A 24,499-nucleotide genomic window follows, 5' to 3' on the forward strand; every position below is an offset into this window, starting at 1 on the left:
TGATGCTAAAAACCAAGTTTGATTAAGATCCATTAAACGGCTTTCGAGAAAAAAAATCATACACAGGTATTTTTCATTGAGCTTTAGTCTTCATTTGAAAGTATCTGGGAGTTTACCTAATAATGATGCTAGGACTAAGTTTGATGAAGATACCAAGCGGCTCAAGAGAAATATCATTTAAAGACATTTCTATTTCTAGGTCCTATACTCCCTTAAAAGGACCAACTGCCCTCAGTTGAAGAAATAGAGACTTTATAAAATGTTGCAGAAGGTCTTTCAAGCAGTCCATGAAAAGTTGTTTAAACGTATTTCTATTTTATAGCTAATGTGGTTACAGAAAGGGATTCAAGTGTCCAAGTTTGAACAAAAAAGTGAGGACATAAGACGTTGTTTCAGTGTGGTTCAGATTTAGTTGCCGCGATCCCTAAAAGGAGCCGAGTGCCCCCATTTTATTACTTTGGGAGAAAATCTCAAAATAATGCTACAGACTAAGTTTGAAGAAGATCCATCAAGCAATTTATGAGAGGAAGTTCTTTAAAGGTTTTTCTCATTGTTGCCTTTAGTGGCCCCTAAAAAGCGAGGTGTCCCACATTTGTCTTTTGGAAAGGAGCATTCCTTAATGTTACAATCCAAGTTTGATGAAGATCCATCGATGGGTTCATTAGAAGTTGTTTAAAGGATTGTTTTCTATTTCAGCTCCAGCAAATCCTTAAAAGGGCCTAGAAACATTTTTGACCAGATTTGGAGAGGATCTTTTAATGATACTAACCAACTTTGATTAAGATCCATGGAGCGGTTTATAAGAAAAAGTCGTTTAAGTCATTTCTACTTATTTGTCTAGAGTTCCCTAAAAAGAGCCGATTGCCTCCATTTGAATAAGTTTGGTAGAAAACTATCATGTGTAAACTTTCTGTAACAAAAATGGGATGAACATACAGAAGCTTTTACGTAATTAGAACTTAAATAGCATATTACAAGAGGTGCAGAATACAGATAAATGGCAGATGGCTGTGATATATTAACGACAAGTCAGCAGAAATCCCATACCTAGTTATATCTTGACACATAAAACAGGTATTGCACCCAGGAAGTGTATTCATGCTTTCATACGACTATTTTCAGTTTTTGCTATATTCTATATCTTGATATATTCATTAATTGTTTAGTTTTTACGTTAACCGAAAGAAGTTCTACACCATGGGCCGAATGTGTCCATATTTGTTTGACTAGTTACAAATAGCGATTCATTTTATCATTACAATAGATAAATTGTTATTTATGACATATTTTTGAGTACAAATAGATATCCTAAATACATTCCAGACAGGCCAAAGTCTTTCTCCCCAGCTTTAATGTTTCGTCAGGCAAGAACGCGCAACATAAGAAGTAGCACTTTTTTTTAAAAACAATGCAGAGCTCAACTTTCTGGAATAACCAACAACACTATGGGTTACACTTAAACTTTATTACGTCAATAGGCGCCTGGAAATAAATCGCAAGTCATGCTATGCATTCAAAATATTCAATCAAAATGAGAAATTCACTGTAAAATGGTTCAAATATATTAATGAAATAGAAAAAGAGGAAACTCAACACGACAAAAACGAAAATGTTGCTTGTTGGGCGTAATCGTTAATAACAGCCAATATCCGCCAATTTTAATATGTCATGAACAGTCTTTAGTAAAATGGACATAGTACTGCTGAAAGTTAAATAATGTATCAAATGAAATGGCATGGACCGATATTGCTATTATTGATTTTTGAGATACTGCCTTTAAGAGGACAGTTTCTCTTCGGAAAATACCAATTTTCTTAGGAAAACGGACGTTTCTCATGCGAACTATGCGTTTCTATGGAAGCTAGGGTGTTTTGCAACACGGAACACTTCTCCCGTTTTTCTCGTGGAATTGTTCAAAACGTCTGTTAAAATATATACATTATCGATATTTTCATTTACATATTAATAATTCATTATGTTTAAAATGAACTGAAGAAAAAGGACTCTTAGGGCAGATTTTTCCTTGCTCTTTGAGATCATAGATAGCGTTCAATTTTATTGTAACAGAAGTCCGCTTACCTGTCATGAGCAGACACAATCAAAACAAGTCTGAAAGCCTTTTGACGAGTCCTTGCTGTCCAGCGATTCTCTAAATGGACCGAATAACACGTGAAGGGTGAAGGGATGTAGTTCCATTAGATTTCTCAAATTTCAAACAGTTCACTGCATGAATGAAGTTAAGTTGTGTCAATTCCTTTTGCTATGACCAATATACGATGTAATCTGTCATATTTATGACTTGTAATTGTGCAATACTCGAATGTAACTCATTAAGCATAAATGTGCATTTTAAGAATTGCGCAGGCTTATAAAGCTTGCGTAACATCCAGCGAAAGACAAAAATAGTTCCACAGGGCTCCAGGTAAGATGTGTATTAGCGTAAATTACGTATAGAAATAATGCAAATACGCATGTCTAATAATTTCTAAGCGTATAAAAACGTATATAAAATTACAGAAACGCACACAATGCTTTTTTAAAAACAAAATCTGAATCGTCTGGATGCGTTAGGTAACATAGCCGATCAGTCTTAATTCTCCCACATTGAACGTATACACGCATCGTATGATTTCTATAAACTTTGCGTGGGTTGAATTTTGCAGTCAGTAAATGGATAAATTATCGGAAGAAGAAGCTCTTACTGGTTTGTTTAGTTACTACTGATATTAAAAATCATTTTAATTCTTATTTTTCGAGAAATAAACAAATCGGCGAAACATTAAATTGTATTTTCTTGTAGTTTTTGAAATCGAAAGTAGATCGTCTATGTTTGGCTGCTTTCACGAAACGAAACAACTTTTTTATGAAAAGTATAAATAAGAGGTAATTTAACCGTAAACTTCAATGTCAGATACTGCCAATTGCTGCTAAATGTCTCCGTATCATCACGATTTGTGAAATATATTGTTGAAACTGGAGAAAAGTGTAATCGTATCCGGATATAATATTTTGGGTAAATATCGAGCTGTGTTATGAAATTTTAAGAAAAAAACTAAAAACAAACTGAAACTGGTAGAATATACTGTCAGTACATCAATCATTAGCCGACTCAGGCCCTTCAGGCCTTTGATTGTTGCTTGGTTGCGTTCTTTATTTCCATAGGATCTTTTCCCAGATTTCATTAGCTATTACAACAATAGTATCTAAGTGCAGTGTGGCGGTTGTAAAAAGACTTTTTACAACCGCCACACTGCACTTAGGTACTATTGTTGTACTTGTTCTTAGTATTGTTATATTTTCTTGTCCTTTGGGATAAACGATAGCGTTCCATTTTACGGTAATAGAGTCGTGCTAGGGGGCTTGAGGTATGTTGTATATTTCATTTTTTCTCCTGAACAGACTCGATCAAATTCTGCTATTATGTTGCTAGGTTGCGGTGTATGCTTCCAAGGGATATTTTCACAGATTTTATTAACTATCATAACGGCAGTATTTAAATGCCGTATGGCGGCTGTAAAATGTATCCCTGTATGTGGGCTCAGCATTGTTATATTTATTTTCTGGTCCTATGGGATCAATTAAATTAATAGTGTTAAATTCAAATGTGACAATGTTCGACCTTTCCGGTGCTAGGGAAGGGGGCATGAGCGGTGAAACACTTTTCATTATCTCACATGAACAGACTCAATGAAAACGAATCTGTTATTTTGTTGAGTTCTGTGTTTCCAAAGGATCTTTTCAAAGATTTTATTATATGTTCCGCTCCATGACAAAACCAACATAGTGGCTTTGCGACCAGCATAGATCCAGACCAGCCTGCACATCCGCGCAGTCTGGTCAGGATCCATGCTGTTCGCTTTCAAAGTCTATAGCATTTAGAGAAACTGTTAGCGAACAGCATGGATCCTGACCAGACTGCGCGGATGCGCAGGCTGGTCTGGATCCATGCTGGTCGCAAAGCCATTATTTTGGTTTTCTCATGGCTTGACTCATATAAATTTTATAAGCGTTTTGGTGGAACCCATGTTGTGTTATATATACAAGTAGGTTTCAAGCTCTATTTGAGACATATTTTCGTAACATTTCTGTAATTTAATACTACTTTGAAGAGTTTGAAATTTGTCTTGAGGACGCAACAACAATACTTTATATAACTGATCAAATCATTTTGCAAGATACAACAACTTTTGTTTTAACACTTATAGTGATTTCATACGCAGGTATACAATTTTATCTGTATAAACTAATAGAGTTACAAGTGTGGCACAGTCGAATACACTGGCATTTATGCCATTGTAAAGCTGTGGAAAGAAAAAATGTTCCTGTGTAAAACATGTGCTCAGTTTCATTTTTCATCACATTCTTTTGTAAATTTACATGCACTGCAATAAGGCTATGCCTTATCCATGATAACAATTAGAATTTTGAAATGTTAACTTTTTGTATTGAATTTTATGATGTCATCTTTAAACATGAAATTCATATAATGCCAAAATTGCCGTATTAAAGAGTTGGTCAACACTAAGACTATATCAGTCACTAACAGTATTTCAGGGCTACAAAAATTTAGTTTAAGAATTAAGTTTAAAGTGATTCAAAAGTTAAGACTTCATAGCTTTTAAATTAAACACATCGAACATACCAGCACAAATAATGTCTAACATTTTAATATGATATTGCACATGTTCTGATAATCACAAAATATCTGTTAATTCTTATAAGTGCAGGACTACAGATCAAACTTTTGGCATTCGCAGTGTGTTTGTCAGTACCGCGTTTGACCTATAAATCCATTCAGCATTAAAAAGTATACCTGTATAAAATACTATTTTAAAGGTAAAAACATACCGTTCTAGCGGTATACATTATACGCCATTTCTATAATTGAGGCTAGCATTTTAACATTTAGAACACCCTCGTATGCCTAACGTTGATGTTTTAATTTTGAGTTCCGTCCAAGCGCCACTCGTGGCTAAATATGTATCTATTTAACACTTAATTTCTTTGCCTGCCACATCAGAAAAGTGGTTAAGTATTTGATTTGAAGGTCAGCACTTTAGCCTTCCTGGCGGTGGACATGAAATAAGTTAAATTATTTCAACATTTGTACACCATATACTTATACTGCTTGAAGCTGCTGTGAAATGCGCGATAAAATGCTGTAAAGACTTAAACCAATATCAAATAATATATCGTTTAAGTGAGTCTGTTGTCTATATAATATACAAGAAGGAAGTCTGTTGCCGTTCCTTTCCTGACATTATACATCACGTCGTCATTAACTGCTTCCGATGATGATTGAACGTCCCATGATAGGTGATCTAGTCCTTCATACGGAACATCAAATAAACATTTATTCGTCATTTTCTCCCTGTTTTAAATACGGACGCAAAATCAAATAAAACTTATTGGTATAATAGGTTCAGGATGGCATTTGCGTACGTTTTACCAGAGACCAATCTGTATCTTCATGTAAGTATTTTTTTATTTATAGAGGGTAACCTATTTAGCTCATGACTTCTTGGCTACATTTTTCACACTAGATACTGTTTCATTCTTGTTTATCAATAACTGCAACTCCAGCAAGTTTAAAATGAAACAATAATAAATAATGATTTAATGTGGGAAATCAGTAAAAGCATCGCTGGATATGGAAGACAATTCAATACTTAGGACTACATATGTAAACAAACGTTTTCTGTTGTTCTATAAAGGAAATGGTACAGATTTTTTTATTACGACAGGCAGAGAAGTATACATTTAAATCAGGTGACGTGATGTTTTTTTTCCTCCATTAGAACAGACATGACCTTCACACGAAAATACAGCTTTCTGAATACGAGCGCTTCGAAAAAAGAAAAAATAGTATTCTTATCGACAAAGCATATTATATTATTTTAGTCTATTAAATTCTGTAATAAATAGCAAGCATTTTAACGCGATGTGCCCTGTGATCTGATTTCAGCATTTTCTTTTGACTAAAAACTCGGAGAGTAACTACACTTTTTCCTTTCTACGTTAAGTGTTACAAATACATATTGACGAGACTTATGTTTCAGTAATCCGGTTATTGAACGTCAATGTAATAAATTATTCTATAACATCTGTCGAAAATGTCTAGAGAAAGTTATAATTTCGCATAGAAATGGAAGTCTGAGGAACACTACAGAAGTTTTTACCACCATATGACGGGTCCCCTGAGTACCTGTCCTTTTCTTTACTTCAGAACTGCCATACAAAGCAAAGATGTTACTCGATTGCTTTAACAAGTGACTATCAAAGAAATAATGCAGCTTGTAAATGTAAACTTCCTTTTAAAGTTTTTTTTTAAAGATATGATTATTTATCATGTCATTTCCGATAAGAATTTATTCCACTCGAGCGTTATGGGTCTTTATGATTCATTACATGTTTATAATAGGATGTCAAAGGTCATGAGTGATGTTGCACATTTACTTATCTTTCATGAACATACATAATCAAACCAAGGCTGCTAAGTTTTGCTTGTTTGTGTATTATGCTTTCAAAGGATTCTAAATTCTTTTGTACTTCTGTACGAAATCTAACTTCAGTTACTTAGGTTTCTTTCACTTTTTGTGTTCAGTTGCTTTATTCATGCGGTCGTTCTATTTGTAAAACCAAATACTTCGCCACATAAAAAGCTTCAAATAACTGTCACTATGTATGGATAAATAGCCAGATTCGCTAATTCTGTGTATAAGCAATTACTTGCAAGATAACTATGAACAGAATGTGTCAGGTCATCCAGTGGGTATTAGGATAAAATGTTGTGCAATTTGATTTGTGTGCCGTTTTTCTATTTTGAAACAGACATGTGACAGAAACTTCGATCAGAAGCTCTGTTATAACCGATGTCTGGAAAAGACAAGTTGAAATTGGGTCAATTTGACATTATGTAAGTAATTTAAAATTTACTTGAAACATTGGTAATTTAATAAAATCTGGAAAGTAGATCCCTAGGAAGCACCGAGAACAAAGCAAACAGCGAAAATTGCAGACTCGGTTTTATTGAGTCTGTTCATGATCAGTAATGGAATATGCAACACTGCTCACGCCCTCTACCACCGGCTTAAGCAGTATTCAATCTTCAAATCTAAATGAGTAGTCTTGTGTAAATAGATTATTGGTGATGGCGGATTGTCCCGGATGGCACTACAGCAGGACCAGATAAAACTCCTGCATTGTTATAATACAGTATGTAAAACTTGATCAAGCTCAGATTAAATTATGTGGCGACTGTAAAAAGTACCTCCGTACTTATATTATTTTGGTTCTTTGGGATCATGAAAAAAATCATTTAACTATAACAGAATATCGCGTAGGCCGGTGCTTTGGGAGTTAGTGGTGTTTGCATTTCATTAACTTTTATGCACAAACTCAATCAAACCGAGGATACAAGGTATATAGGGCTATATTGGTGGCCGCTCCATATCTTGTAGACCCCTTTCATAAATTTTAATAAAACAAACATTATTTTGTAAAATCAGGATTCGGGTCCTCCAGTGCAACGTCATTGTAACACGTGTAAGTCAAATATCGAATGACTTAAATTCATGTCTAAACCGTTTGGAAGATTTGTTTCCTCTGTCAGGAATCCATCGCATTTGAATTTATTATGTTCAAGAGTTTTCAGTGTATTTTTTATGTATAAGAGTTTACAGGATTTTTCCTTCTAAATTGGTTTTGGGGTCCGTCTTCTTATAAAATGCATCTTTTTTATGTTTGCAAAGTTTTTACATTTTTCATTTGTGCTTCTATTTATACGAATAAAATCTGTAAAAAGGTCCTTAGGAAGCAAATAATGCAATCAAGAAGAATAATAGCAGACTTGGTTTGATCGAGTCTGTTTATGAGAGGTAATGAAATATTGCAACGCCTCTCACGACCCCTAGCACCGGCTTAAAGCCCCAACTTTTACTACCCTGGCAGTAAGTTTTGTAGGAGGAGCCTATCAAATAACAACGCTACTCTAGGCTGTCTGTTAGCTAAAAATAGCTCACTTTAAATGATTCACAGGCAAATGTAAACAATGGTCAGTTGAAGAAGAAATTTGAACTAGTTTGCATGTTTTAATGATAAAAAACTATTATTATCCATATTGTGCATCCATATCAGTATCAATCCTATGAAAAATTGAGTCAAGACTAGCATTCCTGATTTTTAATCTTGTTTATGTAAATTTAACAATGAAACTCAAAATCAAACATTCATTTAACTAAAATTCTGTCATTGCTGGCTGGTCCATTAATTGAGATAACCTAGCAATAAATGTAGAAATAATAAACTTTAAGTCTGGGATGCAGAACAATACACACAAATTAGCAAGTGCTGCTGTGATAAGGACTAATAAAAATGATAAGCTATTTGAAATTATATTTATCACTGTATGTCTGTAATTAGTAGTTCCCTATTTCTTTAAAACATTTTTATGATATGACATATAAAAATATAACTGTAGAAATGACTATGACATTCTATTTGGTTTAAAAATTCAAAATTACTTTCTGGAGAAGTTTTGCAATGCACTCTAGCTAGGTGTTAATTCCATTGATACGAAGCCTTCTGACAATCAGGTTTGTTGATAAAATTAACCACGTGGGAATTGTTTACATTCTCTGTTCCTCTAGGGTTCATGACCTCATTAGCTCCTCCCGGCAAATTCAAATTTTTGGCAGTTAGGTTTAAATAATTTTTTGAAACTATACTTCAACATTTTTTGTTTTAAAAAATAAAAACACCAATTGATAAAGAATATTTCAATGTGTATTGATGCAATTTTTCATAACTTTTTATTCAGTGGTTTATTAAAAATTTTGAAAAAGGGCTCTCTGATGTGAAACATGCATAATTTATATAAAAACCTGCCCCGGCACCATCTTGTGGCTTTTATATGGCAGTTGGGGGTTTAAGCGGGACCCTATTACACATATATTGAATGGACTCTATGATCCCAAAGGACCAAAAGATATAACAACACTGAATCCAAGTACGGGGAGACATTTTACAGCGGCCACACGGCACTTAAAGATTGCTGTTGTGATAGTTAATACAATCCGTGAAAAAAGATCCTTTGGAAGCAAAGAATGCAAGAAATGCAAAGAAGAATAATAGCAGACTCGGTTTGATTGAGTCTGTTTATGAGAGATAATGAAATGAATACTTATAATTATTCCTTTCATTATATTATCAAAAATGCTCTCAATTACTTGTTTTAGCTCACCTTATTTTAGCTCACATGAACCTTGATCAGGGTGACCTATTAATAAAGGTGAATAATCCGGCGTCAGTCGACCCGCGTCAACATTTTTACTGAACATCTTCTCTTCTGAAACTACTGGAACTTTCACCAAACTTGGCGAATATCATGGTCCATTCTCAATTTTGTTATAATGGTTCAGTTTTGCACCAAACTTGGTGAGTAGCATTTTCATAAAGTCCTCTCTAAAGCTTTGCAAAATCTATCCGCTTAGCCTCTTTTAGGGGTCACCATAGCTAAAAATAGAAACTCCTTAAACAAAGTTCTTTTCAAGAACCAGATGATGGATCTTCACCAAACATGGTCTGTAGCATTCGTGTATTCACTTCTCTCAATATTATTCAAATGGTTATGCATGGTCCCATTTAGGAATTGTAAGAGCTAAAAATAGAAAAAAATATTTTGAAGGACCTCTTCTCATGAACCACTTTATTGATCTTCACTTAATTTGTCCGGTAAAATTCTTGTATAGTCTCTGAAATGTATTCAAAAGTTACGCTTTGCCCCTTTCAGGGACCACAGAGCTAAATAACAGACAGATATTAAACAACTTCCCATTAGCAAACAGATAAATATTCATCTAACTTGGTCTTATTCTTAGTGAGCCGCTAGTGCTAAAATAGAAATAAAAATCTTTGAACAACTTCTTATGAATTCATAACATTTGATGTGTAACATCTTTGTATAGTCGTTTCTCAAATATTTTTAAATGCATTTACTTGGACCCTGTAAGGGGCTGCAGCATCTAAAACTAGAAAAAAAACCTTCTGATTCTCATGAACACTTTGATGAATCATAGCAAGACTTGATTCGTAGCATCTTTGTATGGTCTCCTCTCAGTTTTTATTTCAATTAATTCTGCTTAGCATCTTTAAGGGGCCATCAGAGCTTATGATATAAAACATTTAAAAAACATCTTCTCATGAACCAGCTGATGGCTCTTCAATAAAATTGTATTGAAATTTGTTCAAAAGGTTCCATGTGACACTTTTTACGGGCTGCCAGAAGAAAAAAAGCAGATAAAAATCTCAGTAAACGATTTCTTCTCATGAACCAGTAGTCTGACCTTAACTTAACCTAGTCTGTAGCATTCTTGTATGGACCTCTGTCACACATTTATTCAAACGGTTCTGTTTGGCAGTTATTAGGGTATGCCAAAGTAAAAACAAGAGTGCCAGAATGTCACAATATACGCAGAAAAGTGGTCTCGATTTTTCCCTACGACTAGTAATGGAGAAGTTACAATATAAGCTATTTATAGTAATAAGAAAGGGAAGTAATTCTAAAGAAAGGAACTGTGCATGACACTTCCTCTTATGATGGTGTATAATTGTGCCAAGTTACATCAAAATCCCTCCATGCATGAAGAAGAAATGCTTCGGACAAAGTCATTCTTGTATCTGACCTTTGGCCCCTAAGTGTGACCTTGACCTTAGACCTAGGGACCTGGTTCTTGCGCATGACACTTTGTCTCGTGGTAGTGCACATTTGTGCCAAGTTATATCAAAATCCCTCTATGCATGAAGAAGAAATGCTCCGGACAAGGTTTTCATTCTTGTATCCTTTGACCTTTAAGTGTGACCTTGACCTTAGACCTAGGGACCTGGTTCTTGCGCATGACACTCCGCCTCATGGTGGTGAACATTTGTGACAAGTTATATCAAAATCCCTCTCTGCATGAAGAAAGAATGCTCCGGACAACGTTTTCATTCTTGTATCCTTTGACCTCTAAGTGTGGCCTTGACCTTAGACCTAGAGACCTGGTTCTTGTGCATGGCACTCCATCTCATAATGGTGAACATTTGTAACAAGTTATATCAAATTCCCTCTATGCATGAAGAAGAAACGCTCCGGACAAAGTTTTCATTCTTGTATCCTTTGACCTCTAAGTGTGACCTTGACCTTAGACCTAGGGACCTGATTCTTGCGCAGTACACTCCGTCTCATGATGGTGAATAACTGTGCCAAGTTTCATCAAAATCCCTCCATGCATGTAGAAGATATGCTCCGGACAAAGTCTGTGGACGCCGCCCGCCCGCCCATCCGCCCGCCAGGGGCGTTCCCATAATACGTCCCGTTTTTCAAACGGGCGTATAAAAACACCTTGCATTACCTTTGCCCGTCCGCCCGCCCATCCGCCCGCCAGGGGCGTTCCCATAATACGTCCCGTTTTTCAAACGGGCGTATAAAAACACCTTGCATTACCTTTTAATGACCTGTATAACGGATGTTCACAAAGCTTAGACAGAAGCCAGATCTAAATTTTATCACTTCTCTGTCTCTCCATATGCATATTAGTTTCCAACGGTTGTATTTCTTTAATAAGCGTTATCACAATTTCGTTTAGTTTTTTATATAAAAAGTTTTCATGTTCTTTGGTATCTATTTAAAAGATGTGGATAATACAATTCCGCGTGAGCTGGTCTAGAGATATTGTGTTACATATCGTCATCTCTCATCAAACAAATTAAATCAAACTGAGTCTGCAATTTGAAACGATCGTGCTACCACAAAAATGATCTCTAACATGATGTATAAAATGTGTCTGAATTTCTGAATTTTACATAACAAAGCAGCAATTCACGACAAACATTGTTCCGCATCAAACACTTATTTTACATAAAGCTGCACATTATTATGGCGTGAATAAGTAGCACCTGTACCGGAATTTAATGAGCGTACGAGAATTCTAGAATTTACGGACTTAAGATGATAGCTTCTTATGTTGTATTCCTGTCAGAAAGATTGCAAACATCATGTTACAAAGTTATTTTGCACTCTACAGAACATCTGAATCTGTATATAACTACAGGTGACCGTATTAGTTGTCAAATCCTTTCAGAGACATTGTACAGTCGTTACATGTTCTATATACAATCATTTTGTTTTCACCAAACAGGACGTACTTGAAAATGGAGCTCTCATTATAGCATCTTAATTGAAATTAAATTAACACAAATATCATAATGCACATAATAAAAATCTTTCTTATTATTCCTTACGTAGTTGTCTGTATTGTTGTAGGTTCAATATATACAGGAAGAAAGATCAGAAAAGATACTTAAACAGACTGGACGTAATTTCGAGCAGAGCAGAATCTGTAGATAAATATTTTATATTGCTTCATCATCCCACTACATGTTTTGCACTGATTTATTCCTTTCCGCTTTCTTGCAGATGTTTATTATATCCACTAGATCGTGTCCACTTCTATCCTCCTGATGTACCAGAAAGATTTATGTGAAGCCGTTATAGTGTTCTCTCTCGTCTGCTGTTGTAATGAGTATTGGTCTTTTGGTGCTGAAGTTTGCCAAAAGACATCAACAACTAATGGTTAACGTACATAAATAGCTTTCATACGTCTGATCTCTCCATCTGCCAGTTTTAACTTTAGGACAATCAAAGGCACCAACAACACAAACTATGATAAACTGATCAAATATTGGTGGTTCCAATATTTACCGCTTTCATATTTTAATTACCTTTCGATATGGGGCGTGCTGCATAATTTTGTCTTTGGCAGTTTCGTTAATATGCAGGCTCCATATCCTCTCTCTAAATTCTAGCCAATCCAGTTCTGTCCATTCTTTTCTGGTGTATGGCTATTCCATTATTTAAACTAGGGACTTTACGTCGCTATTAATTGAACTGCGCTTTAGTGCATCACTGAGAGTTCCATGCACACCATCGCATGTACACAACTGCAGATGTCACTTAATTGTATTTTAGTACGGTAGCATGCGTTTTTACTACTGTCCATGAACAGGTTCAATGATACCGAGTCTGCAACATCATGTTGAGCGATCTATGGGGGTTTTTTGCTTATTGTTTTCCCCTGATAAAACACTGATCGCTTTTATTGGGACGACAATGGATAAAAAGTTCATTACGAAAATCGTATGATTTTCACAGACTATAATAACAATGTTTTCTATCGTAGGAACGCAGGTGAAGCATAAATATTAGTGCAATCTGACGTTTTTATAGGAAATATAACGGAAGATAATGCATGCATGCATCCGTGCAAATTGCTTTCATAATTTGACATGAATTTCCTCTAGTTGATTTATACTTCCGGTTGTTTCTCGCTTCCCAAAACACATAGCGGGACAATGTTGCATCTGATTCTGATTCTTTATAGTAAATGATTTATGTATTGCCGACTGTCATTCACTGATTGTCATGAAATGATGAGACGATTTATTTCTAAATAGATTTCTATGGAATCAAAATGCAAAAAGCAGGAAAGAATTTCCTAATCAGGATGTTTTGTCGAGAAACAAATCTCAACTTCCTAAAACATTTACAAAAACACATGTTTGTACTTTCTTTATAAAAGCCGTTGCAGTCATGAACTTGAAGCCGTTATATAAAGTGATAAAAATGCTGTATAACTGCAGTTCAGTGGTATCTAATTAGTCTCGGTTATGTGAGGTTCTTCCCAGTGTTTGACGTCATGTGGAATGGAATATTGTATTAATCATATTTGATACTTTATGTCGAAAACTCGAATCCAAATGCTTAAATAACAGACATTCGCGACAAACCCGAGAGACTGGACTGAAAATCGGTTTCCTGTAACCATTTTTTTTAAATAATACGTCACCGATTCTGTGCCAGTCTGCTCGAATATCGAAACATATCATCTTTACCACAGAAATTGTGAGACTATCACACGTTAACAGATCTACACACCCTGAAGCAAAACCAGCTAGAAAGGAAATTACATTGTTGTCGCACACAGGAATTGTTTTTATATTGTAATCAGTGAATTATAAATATAAATTGCCGCCTGTGATCTATCAAATTATTTTTGTGAAGTAACATTGTGCGCAGGAGCACACTTAATGAGAGTCTACCTTGAAAATATTTAGATTAACGGTGGTCCCGCCCTGACACATATTAAAACACTTCGCCCAGCATGTGTTACAAAACTTCACTTTAAATCCTATGATCAGATGTGAAGGCTATGGTAATTCTTATACATCCAGGGCAACCTCCACCTAGAACGGACTGAAGAACTTATTTCCAGACGAACCTTTTTAAATCACGCCTCGAAGAGACATTTTAAGCACCAGAGATGTTTAATCCGCATCCGGAACTGATGAACACTGTTAATAACCGCAAAATGTTGCATTGTCGAAGTCTCTCAGTTGATAATCTGCCTTCTTTAAAAAGGAAATATAAGGGCAATATAGAATTTTGTATATTGCATGTGACATGTATTTCGAATGTATGCCTATGGATGAGACTTCAATACAATATTAAATCTCCGAGTGCAAGATGAACTTTTCCGGCACTTATTAAACCACTGGGTACTCCCGTTTTTGGAATTCAAGACTAGTTATATAAAACAACTGTGAATCAAAGAAATAAATTTCCCCATCTTTAAATGGTTGTGTAATCTGTATATAATCTAGTGAACAGGCAATGAAGCCGATAATCCCAGAGAATCGTTTTTATCAAGAAAGCTATTACATGCTCATTTTTTAAGGAAATAAATTCACACATTTTCCGTGAAAGTGGCATAAATAATCTAATTACATACGTAAAGTAAGTATTACATTTTGTTGTTGTCCCTCGCGTCAGTACGAAAGCATATTTACCGTGCCGTACACCACTTCGTGTATGTATCATAAAAAGACTCAGAAACAAACAAAACAAGAAAATTTGTTTTCCATTCTTATTATTTTCTTTTAATTAAGAATTAAGATAACCAGGTGATTTTTTTTAAGTTTTGATCATATCATATACCTTATTCTGTAAATACATCTTAAGCAGATAAGAAAATCCAGTTTGAATTTACCCCATGAAGAGCCGGAGTATAGATTAGAAATACAATCAATGTTACAGAAACGTTTGTTTTATTTGTACTATTTAGATAATAACATAACATATGTACATGATATTTATTTAGTGTAAAAACGAAATATCTTTCGTAACTTGAACATCAGATGCAATTATTGTCACACAAGTGGAAAATTCACGAGTTAAAATATTTAGTTAAGTTATGGCATTCACATGTTAAACATGTTTTAATCTGACAAATAAACTAAAACTTACATAAACGTTTCATGTATATCTAAGCATCATTGTTTATCTTATTATTGTACCCACGTAACGATAATGAGGAAATGCAAAAAGTAAAATTTGCAACATCAAACAAGGAATCGAGTGACAATTTGTAACTTTGATGAGATATTCTTTTATCATACTGACTTCATGATACTTCATGATATATTTCCATGCTACAACTGGATTCAAATTACTGTTAATACTTCAAAGCATCAACTTTTTTCTAGCAAACAAATCCCTATGCGAATGATATAAATTCAACTTCTTCACACGATATATCAGGCATAAAGCAAGTCAAATATACCGTGAAATCATTTAATTTCAAGGGCATGAATTTTCGTAATTTTGACCAAAACGGCTATTTTGTTATGAGGACGTGGATTTCATCTTTTGGAGATAAAATGAATGAGCATTTTATTTGTTCGTTGGGTCTTGATTGACGCCACCACAAAATCCACGAATATTAGTCCCCCACGAAAATTAATGATTTCACAGTATGTAAAACGCCTACAAAGAACTAAGTCTCTACAAATTTTATGACCTATCAGCCTGGCGGAAAAAAGTAACACTTTAACTATACGTACGTAAGAAAAGCATGCATAGTATAACCTAATAGTGGCACCTTTGGAAAGGTATCACTTTCCGTTGTAACCGTTGCATAGCTACTTTACATGTACTCTTCACACACGGAGGGCTAATTGATACGAACTGTTATAATATGTGATGAAATGAGACATTAACGACTAGGTTAGTCAGTACGTAAACCTTTTTGATACACAAGGTATAAATAATGAAATAAGTCCCTCATGTAATAACTCATTTAAGGCAACAGCTACTATCGCAAAAATATGCCTCACACCATGTATTAAAAAGTTACGATGTTTCGTGTCAGATAATTGTTTGTAGAAGTTAAACAATTACAACTAGTAATTACTTAACTTTAATAGTCTATTCCATCTATTGTTAACTAATCGCAGATCAACTGGTAGGAAGTTACATACGAAATAAGATAATAACTAAAACAACTTACACTGCCATGTCTTTGTTTTAACCGTTTTACTTTCACCCAATATTTTTTGTCATAGCAACGTCTTTAACCAGGTTAAACCGAACAAAATTACCTCAATTACCGCTTTCAAGTATACAAAACTGGAAATTTCGACTACATTTAACTTAAAGTCGAACTTGAGCTATACAATGTCGAAATAATTGCAGGTAATGCAAAACAATTGAATATTTTAAGGACGCTCGCTGCAGTTTCGTTTTTTTTCTCTCAATAATAGATTTTGATGAAATGTTTTGTATTAAAAGGTCATGTTATGATGTATTGAAAAATGAAATAAAAATACTAGGTCACCAGCTTTGGTTCAATTTAATTTGCCCCTAGATATGGTGCTATTTCTAACTTTTTCAAAATTTCTATAATCCTAAAATGTATTTCAGTAAAGTACAATAATCAGCATAAATTTGATATCTAAGCATTTTTATAACGGAAAACAATATATCTATTTGAAACATGCTCAGAGAAATCAAAAGAAAATGATTTTGTGAAGAAGGGAACACTTGTTCAGCAGACCCAAGGGCTATTTTGCATATTTTTGTCAATTTTAAGTTGGTACTTCTGCTATTTTATCGAGTTTCACAGAATAGCATTTAATCAAACTCTGCACATACCTTTGGTTATGTCTACCTAATCTAAAACAAAAAGAAAATTGATAGGTCACCATATTAGATTTCGCTTAAATTAAATTACAACGAGGTGGGGTATGGCGGGCATTTATACAACGCAGGTTGGTACGAAATACTCTTTCAGGGTTTGAGCAAATGTATAAATTACAGACTCTAGTATATGTCGGACTGAAGCAATTTGAACTAAAAGTACTTTAAATGTATATATTTTGTAACCATGGTGATACTTACCCTAACCTTTAGTCAGTATATCATACATATTATACATAAAATACATGCGAACATACAATAATTTGCAAATTTTTGCCGTACGCGACAATAGATAATCACTTCCGGGCATGCGCAGAAGACCGCTCCAACTCTGCAGTGAGCTACATCGATTAGAAGGTCACAATAAGCTAAATAGTTTTCCCTATATATTCTATATAAAACTGACTTTTTTTAAAAGAGCTACCAAACATAGCTAGACCCATTTCAGAGAACAAATCCTTACCTCATTTTAAAGAGTTATGATAAAACTGATATAAAATGAAGAGAAAAGTAGGGGTCATATATCTTCTAAGAGAGATTTCTCTGGTCACATTTGCTTACTGTAAACTGACATCAAAATCACACTGCTGTGACCTGGAAGTACTACTCATACTAAAATTGAGCTTCACTTCACCAAATACAACCTGCTCTCCCATTTTTCCTACCAAAATGTCAAAAATATATCCACAATGAAATTTAAACAGAAACTAGCTTCAATTTAGACCTCTAGATGGCTCCCACGCTGGTTCCTTTAATTTAGTTAGGCCTATAAGAAAAACTGTTTTTCTGTAATAGTCTCAATTTCATTTGTATAGTACCAGTAACATATCTGCATGAAAAATACCAAGTTTCAGCTTGATTAAATCAGTTTTCCAGATTTTATGGCATTTTCAGTAACGCGGGTCCCTGCGCCAATTTTCCTTCAAAACTGATGTTGCGACATAATTTTTAACCAGTTCTTCTAGCCAGAGCTGGATTTTGCCCTATTTCATAAATTTTCACTATAATTTGCAAGCAAATAACACACTAACACTTTAAAATATACAAAATGTCCCCTCTGAAAGGTATAGATGGGCAAAATTTAGAGTGTAAATGTGCATTTTTAAAAAAATACACCCAAAACAGTGAAAATGTAATTTTTGGGGTTTTTATCAATGTTTGCAGCAAAATTTAAATGAAATGCTCTTTTTTTACCTAAATCTGACCAAACTAGTTCATTTATATCAATATCTGGACAAATCTCAATTTTTGCCCACATTTTCTTATAGGTCACAATAAGCTAAATAGTTTTCCCTATATATTCTATATAAAACTGACCTTTTTTAAAGAGCTACCAAACATAGCTAGACCCATTTCAGAGAACAAATCTTTACCTCAATTTAAAGAGTTATGATAAAACTGATATAAAATGAAGAGAAAAGTAGGGGTCATATATCTTCTAAGAGAGATTTCTCTGGTCAAATTTGCTTACTCTAAACTGACATCAAAATCACACTGCTGTGACCTGGAAGTACTACTCATACTAAAATTGAGCTTCACTTCAACAAATACAACCTGCTCTCCCATTTTTCCTACCAAAATCCACAATGAAATTTAAACAGAAACTAGCTTCAATTTAGACCTCTGTTGCCATGCCAAGTGAAAAATTAGTGTTCAAATACCTGGCAGCCATTACGCGACTAGAGGTTACACTCTACCAATTCAAGTCCTTATTTATTTCATATTAATAACAAAACATTCAGACCTCATTTTCAGCACTTTAGAGCATTTCAATGATATGAAAACCATATATGCTCATTTAGTATAACATGTCTTCTTATCAAAAATAGAAAAATATTGACATGTTATGTTGAATATCAGAAAAATAATCTGTTCTGAGAAACATCACCCTCTAAAAATGCCCCCATGAAAACAGCCGTTTAGCAGTTACGCGTAGGTAGACATTTTTCGCAAAGAATAAAACTTATTCCAAGAAATTTACAATGAAAATGGTCTAGATCTATTCTCAGTACTATAAGCAATAAACATAAGCCAAAAATTTAACTGTCACCTCCTCATGTCACTCATTATACCAGATTTCATCCATAGCATGGAACTACATTTTGGACTACTTCACATGTAACACTGAGTAGTCATTTCCGGTTTGGTGTAATCCGTCCTTAAAGAAACATTTTTCATACTCAAAATGTGTTATTTTCACTTAAATTGTAGCAGTAACCTAAATGCATGAAAAAAAATACCAGTTTCAGTTTGATACAATCAGTTTTCAAGGTTTTATGGCTTTTTCAGTAACGTATGCTAGCGCGCCAAATTTCCTGGAAAAAAGCTGTCGCGACATCATTTTGACCACTTTTCCTTGCTTGAGCTTATTTTTGCCATATTTTATCAAGTTTTACCATAAACTGCACTCAATCACACACTGTTACTGTAAAATATACCCATAACTCACCCTGACACCTAAAACATACCAATATTTAGTCAATAAATATGCATTTTTTGAAAAAAATACACCCAAAACAGTGATTTTGAAATTTTTAGTTTTTCTTCTTTTCTCTGCTAAATTGCACTGAAATTGTCATCTTCTATCATAATCTGGCCAAACTAGCCTGTTTACAGCCACATCTAAAAAAGTTTAATTTTTTACCCCTGCACAACTTATAGGTTACACTCTACCAATTCAAGTCCTTATTTATTTCATATTAATAACAAAACATTCAGACCTCATTTTCAGCACTTTAGAGCATTTCAATGATATGAAAACCATATATGCTCATTTAGTATAACATGTCTTCTTATCAAAAATAGAAAATATTGACATGTTATGTTGAATATAAAAAAATAATCTGTTCTGAGAAACATCACCCTCTAAAAATGCCCCCATGAAAACAGCCGTTTAGCAGTTACGCGTAGGTAGACATTTTCGCAAAGAATAAAACTTATTCCCAGAAATTTACAATGAAAATGGTCTAGATCTATTCTCAGTACTATAAGTAATAAACATAAGCCAAAAATTTAACTGTCACCTCCTCATGTCACTCATTATACCAGATTTCATCCATAGCATGGAACTACATTTTGGACTACTTCACATGTAACACTGAGTAGTCATTTCCGGTTTGGTGTAATCCGTCCTAGACCAGATGGCTCCCGCGCTGGTTCCTTTAGTTTAGTTAGGCCTAGAAACACCACCAAATTAGCACGGTGTTGGGGTAAATATCGACCCGTCCGGAAAAACTGTAGAGAGTGCCTTTAAACAACTAAAACCTTGTATTTTTAAGGATTGATACTGTAGCGCAATGCGAAGTTGTATTTCTATAAGAACCCTGTACTGGTTTTTCCCAGGAAAGACGGCTCCGCGTGTATCGGTGCTATACACCGGGCACGTTAAAGAACCAGACTGTCTATTTGCAAACAGCTAGGCCAAGTTACCAAGTTAGCCGGACAGGCCTGTATCTAAAATGATTTCTCTCTATCTGTTCTGGGGGCTTTATCTCACTCTGTCCCTCTGATCAGATCGCTCTGTGTCTGTACTAGTAGAGGATGTATTTCGTGCCCTGTGTGGCTGCGTTTGCTATATGTAAAGCGCCTTTGAACGTGTTTATCATGAAAAGGGCGCTATATAAATCTGGTGTAATAATAATAATGGTGTCCAATATGGCGCTGATCCGTTTCTCTTTGTATTGAGATAGCAGATCTTAAAAGTATGATTTTAAAAGCAAACTTATTTATACTGAATCTACTATTATTTTGCTTAGGGTGACGTATTATTACTTCATATGGTTATATCAACGTTCTAAATGGTTTTGAACACTTAACTCAAGATGAAAACACTATCGCATTCTTTCATGTACATTGGTATATCGTTGCCACAAAACTCTTCGCGACATATTCGGGTATAGGCGGTCTCGACTGTACATTTAATGGGGTTCTTTCTTTCTTCTTTGTTCTTTAGTTATGCAATTATTAATGTCTTATTTGTAATCAAAACATAAAATCCATATGAAATGTTAATTAAGAAATAATAAATCTGTTCCTATATTTTATCAGTTAATAAAATATGGGCAGGAGTTTGGATGCGTAATAATTAAATCACGAGTGTGTAGCACGAGTGGTTTTATTATTCGCATCCGAACGACTGCTCATAATTTATTAACTGATAAAATTATTGGAACATATCTATTATTTCGATTCTAACAACGCAAATAATTCGTAGTTTACAGTACTACATTTTCAGCGTAATACGTCATTCGATTCATATGCAGTTACAATTTACCCCCATGGTTAGAAAGTGTTGCATAGCCAATGGAACGTATAGATATTTGTTCCTTTTTTATCAGAATTTTGAGAAGTATTCATAAACTAGTTATCTAACAGCTCGCAAATTATTTATGAACAGAATAATTAAATTAGGTAAGTTGACACTGTGTTACGAGTTACAAGCATAACTTTTATATGACGTCACATCATTATGACGTCATACTTTGTCATACATTTATGACATCACAGCTGAACCATAATTGAGCTAATTGAATTCGCTCGTAGAGATCAAAACGTGTTTTACTGTCCTACACATAAGTCAGTATCACTTTTTATTATAATTATGTTTTTGAAATGTTGTTTTCAACCGTTTGGCCCTGAAATAATTCATATGTTATGGAACAGAAGTAGAATTTCTTATGTCACATCGTAGGGTGTGAAATGTAACAGCCAACCATATTTTATCGTAGATCCATGTATAGGCGATTTCGCTATATGTTTATATAGCAATTGCTGCGGATCGTGTTAGAATTTATACATATAAAACATAAAATCATTACAAACGAACCACACACAAAGGTTCCGCTAAGCTATGAACAGTTTATCTAAGAAATAAATCGTGGCTTAGTAGAAAGTGACCCCGACCTTGGATTCAGTGTTGTTTTATTTGAAGTAGCGTTATTCTTCTTCCCTGGTATAATCAAGAAATGTATGAACAACAAATCAAAAGCAGGATGCAAGGTCGAAGATCTGAAAAATATGATGTACTGTACAGGGAGTATACTATAGTGCTGGAGCGTTTTCTAAGCTGGCCCGTAATCAAATTTTACCAAACCCATGTAACATTGAGGTCAAAAGACAACCCTAAAACGGACGAACACTGCATTGCCTTATATGTCCTAAATGCAGACTGTTGTGTCAAAAAATCAGTATCAAAGTTAATCTGCATGTATATGCATTTATTTGAGTACTTGATGCAGTTACTAACAATTTGTTTCAGGTAATCGGGAATAATATAATACATTCGTATCAGTTCAAGTTACTTTAAATTAAGAATGACCTTGACGTGATTTTATATAGTATATATATTTTAACATAAAAATAAAGAAAATATGAGGTACAAAATTGAATCAACATTTAAACAAACATTGACTAAGAAATGAAGAATACCCGTAATCAAAGAAACATAAAGTAAACACTGTTTGTTTAAAGTAAGATACATGCAATGAAAAATGTATCTAATTTATACTGAATATTTTTGCATTTTTGCCTGCAGTCTCTGCATATACAATTAACTGGTCTTTTTCCCGCATATCTGCTCCACTAACTCCTGTTATTTGTCCACGTGCTGTCATGTTTTCCGGAATAGGCACCATCCACAGGACCTTGTTTGTAGAGGTATCGATCGCAACAACGAACGTAGTTTGTTCATTCTCTCGGATCACGTTTGGATATCCTATTTTATATTTGATACCAAATATCAGAACATCGTTATCCGTATCAGAATTTTTTACTAATGACATTTTGGTTGTCAACGAAACAGAAATATTAAACAAGTAATTTAAATCTATGACATGCACGGACACTCCTTCTTCTGATATCTGGTGAATTTTAGAATCTTGGGTAACAACCCACAATTTCGGGTTTATCGCGCTGTATTTGGTTTCATCGATGGTGTCACAGTGGTCAGAAACGAACATTGCCATATGTAATACGTCAAGTCGCGACTGAAAAATAATCTCCCCATCTCCGCCTTTATCATGAATTCCAGACAAAATATTTGGAGAGTCGTTCTCAGCATTGTTTGGTGGTATAATCACGTATAATGTATTATTGTACCTGTTCCAAATAAGAGAGGCCTTTCTATTGGTAACAGTATCGCCAAGAACATGTTCTCGCATTGCATCACTTTTAATAACATAGTTCGTGTCCTTATATTGAGTTTTATTAGTAAGTTTATGTTTGTTTTGAAAGTCCACGTGCCATGCTATTGTAATACGATTTGAAATACTTTGATGTACATCAATTGCGTACAAGCGACGATTGCGTTTTGTGTTCCTAGTAATCCCTTGTAGCGGTGCAAATTCGGTCAAAAGATAGAATCGTTGCTCGTTGATGACAGGTTGGGCTATTGGTAGATAGGTTCCATTGATTCCCCCAAATGTAGCGTTCAGTGTTAAACTTCCTACTGGTACTCCGTTAGTTTCACGCACTACAACCATTCCGTTCTGTGATACGAGCAACAAAAACGTGTTCCCAACAAGGGCCATGTTAAATAATGGAGCAAGTCCTTCGCAAGGGATTGACGGATAGCTTTTACCATCAGCATCGTAGTGCACTAGCTTAATTCCATCTGATCCCGTCACGTCACCGTAGTTGTCGAGCAACGGTAAGGTAGGAAAGTGTAGCTTTCGGTCCCTCCATTTAATTGTTCCATTTTCATTGAACAAACTCATATAGCCTTTATCCTCGGAAAATGGTCCGTTAGATGGACATATTATGTTGACACTGTCAGACACACAACCTAATGCACTTGGGAGAGGATCTAACACGAAATCTGTAAGCCATTTAATCGAGACGTTTTCTCGCGGAACTTGAAGATAGAACGAGAATGAGCCACTTGGTCTACATCCAGCCATTGGACAACCGTCTATAAACAGTGAAAATCCGTATTGAAAGAATGATCCGATCAGGTACAGAATTAAACCTAATTTCGCCATATTAATTCACCGTATGAAACATTTGCTCGTATATTCATACATTACCCACGAAATCTATAAATACACGTGTGTTCTAGATTACCTTTACATAAACCTTGTATACATGTGTCAATACGTACATGTTCGTATATATATATATATTACGATTATGTTTATCAACTACTGTTACAGTAGCGTTTAACAAAGGGGATGTCTACAGATAGAAAATCCTTACGTGTAGCTGCTTGATTAAACGTTGATAAAAACCAGTAAATGTTACTTCATCGATCTCCATAACAAAGTTAAGATAGACTGAACAGAATGATAAAGAATTGATTTTATAAAGTACTACTATTTACATTGTACTTCTTTATTATTCTGTATAGTAATTGTTTCAATAGCAAGTTTCTTGTCATATGATATACTTTTTGAATCAAAAAGACGGTCAACAGAGATTCGAAAAATTGTAATG

At 34.6% G+C, this 24,499-nt stretch overlaps 1 protein-coding gene across 1 annotated transcript; it reads right to left on the minus strand.

Moving 5' to 3' along the window:
* Window positions 1-22,453: 22,453 nt before the first annotated feature.
* Window positions 22,454-24,159, minus strand: LOC123547769 (uncharacterized). Its single transcript, XM_045335023.2, has one exon. It carries the CDS (start codon window positions 24,046-24,048, stop codon window positions 22,567-22,569), a length of 1,482 nt encoding a protein of 493 aa, XP_045190958.1. The 5' UTR covers window positions 24,049-24,159; the 3' UTR covers window positions 22,454-22,566.
* Window positions 24,160-24,499: the final 340 nt, after the last annotated feature.

Source organism: Mercenaria mercenaria, chromosome 9 (assembly GCF_021730395.1).
Source record: "Mercenaria mercenaria strain notata chromosome 9, MADL_Memer_1, whole genome shotgun sequence".
Classification (NCBI taxonomy): Eukaryota; Metazoa; Mollusca; class Bivalvia; order Venerida; family Veneridae; genus Mercenaria; species Mercenaria mercenaria.

Excerpts from the sequence above, each read along its gene's own strand:
- LOC123547769 (XM_045335023.2), bottom strand. The coding sequence starts at position 24,048 with ATGGCGAAATTAGGTTTAATTCTGTACCTGATCGGATCATTCTTTCAA.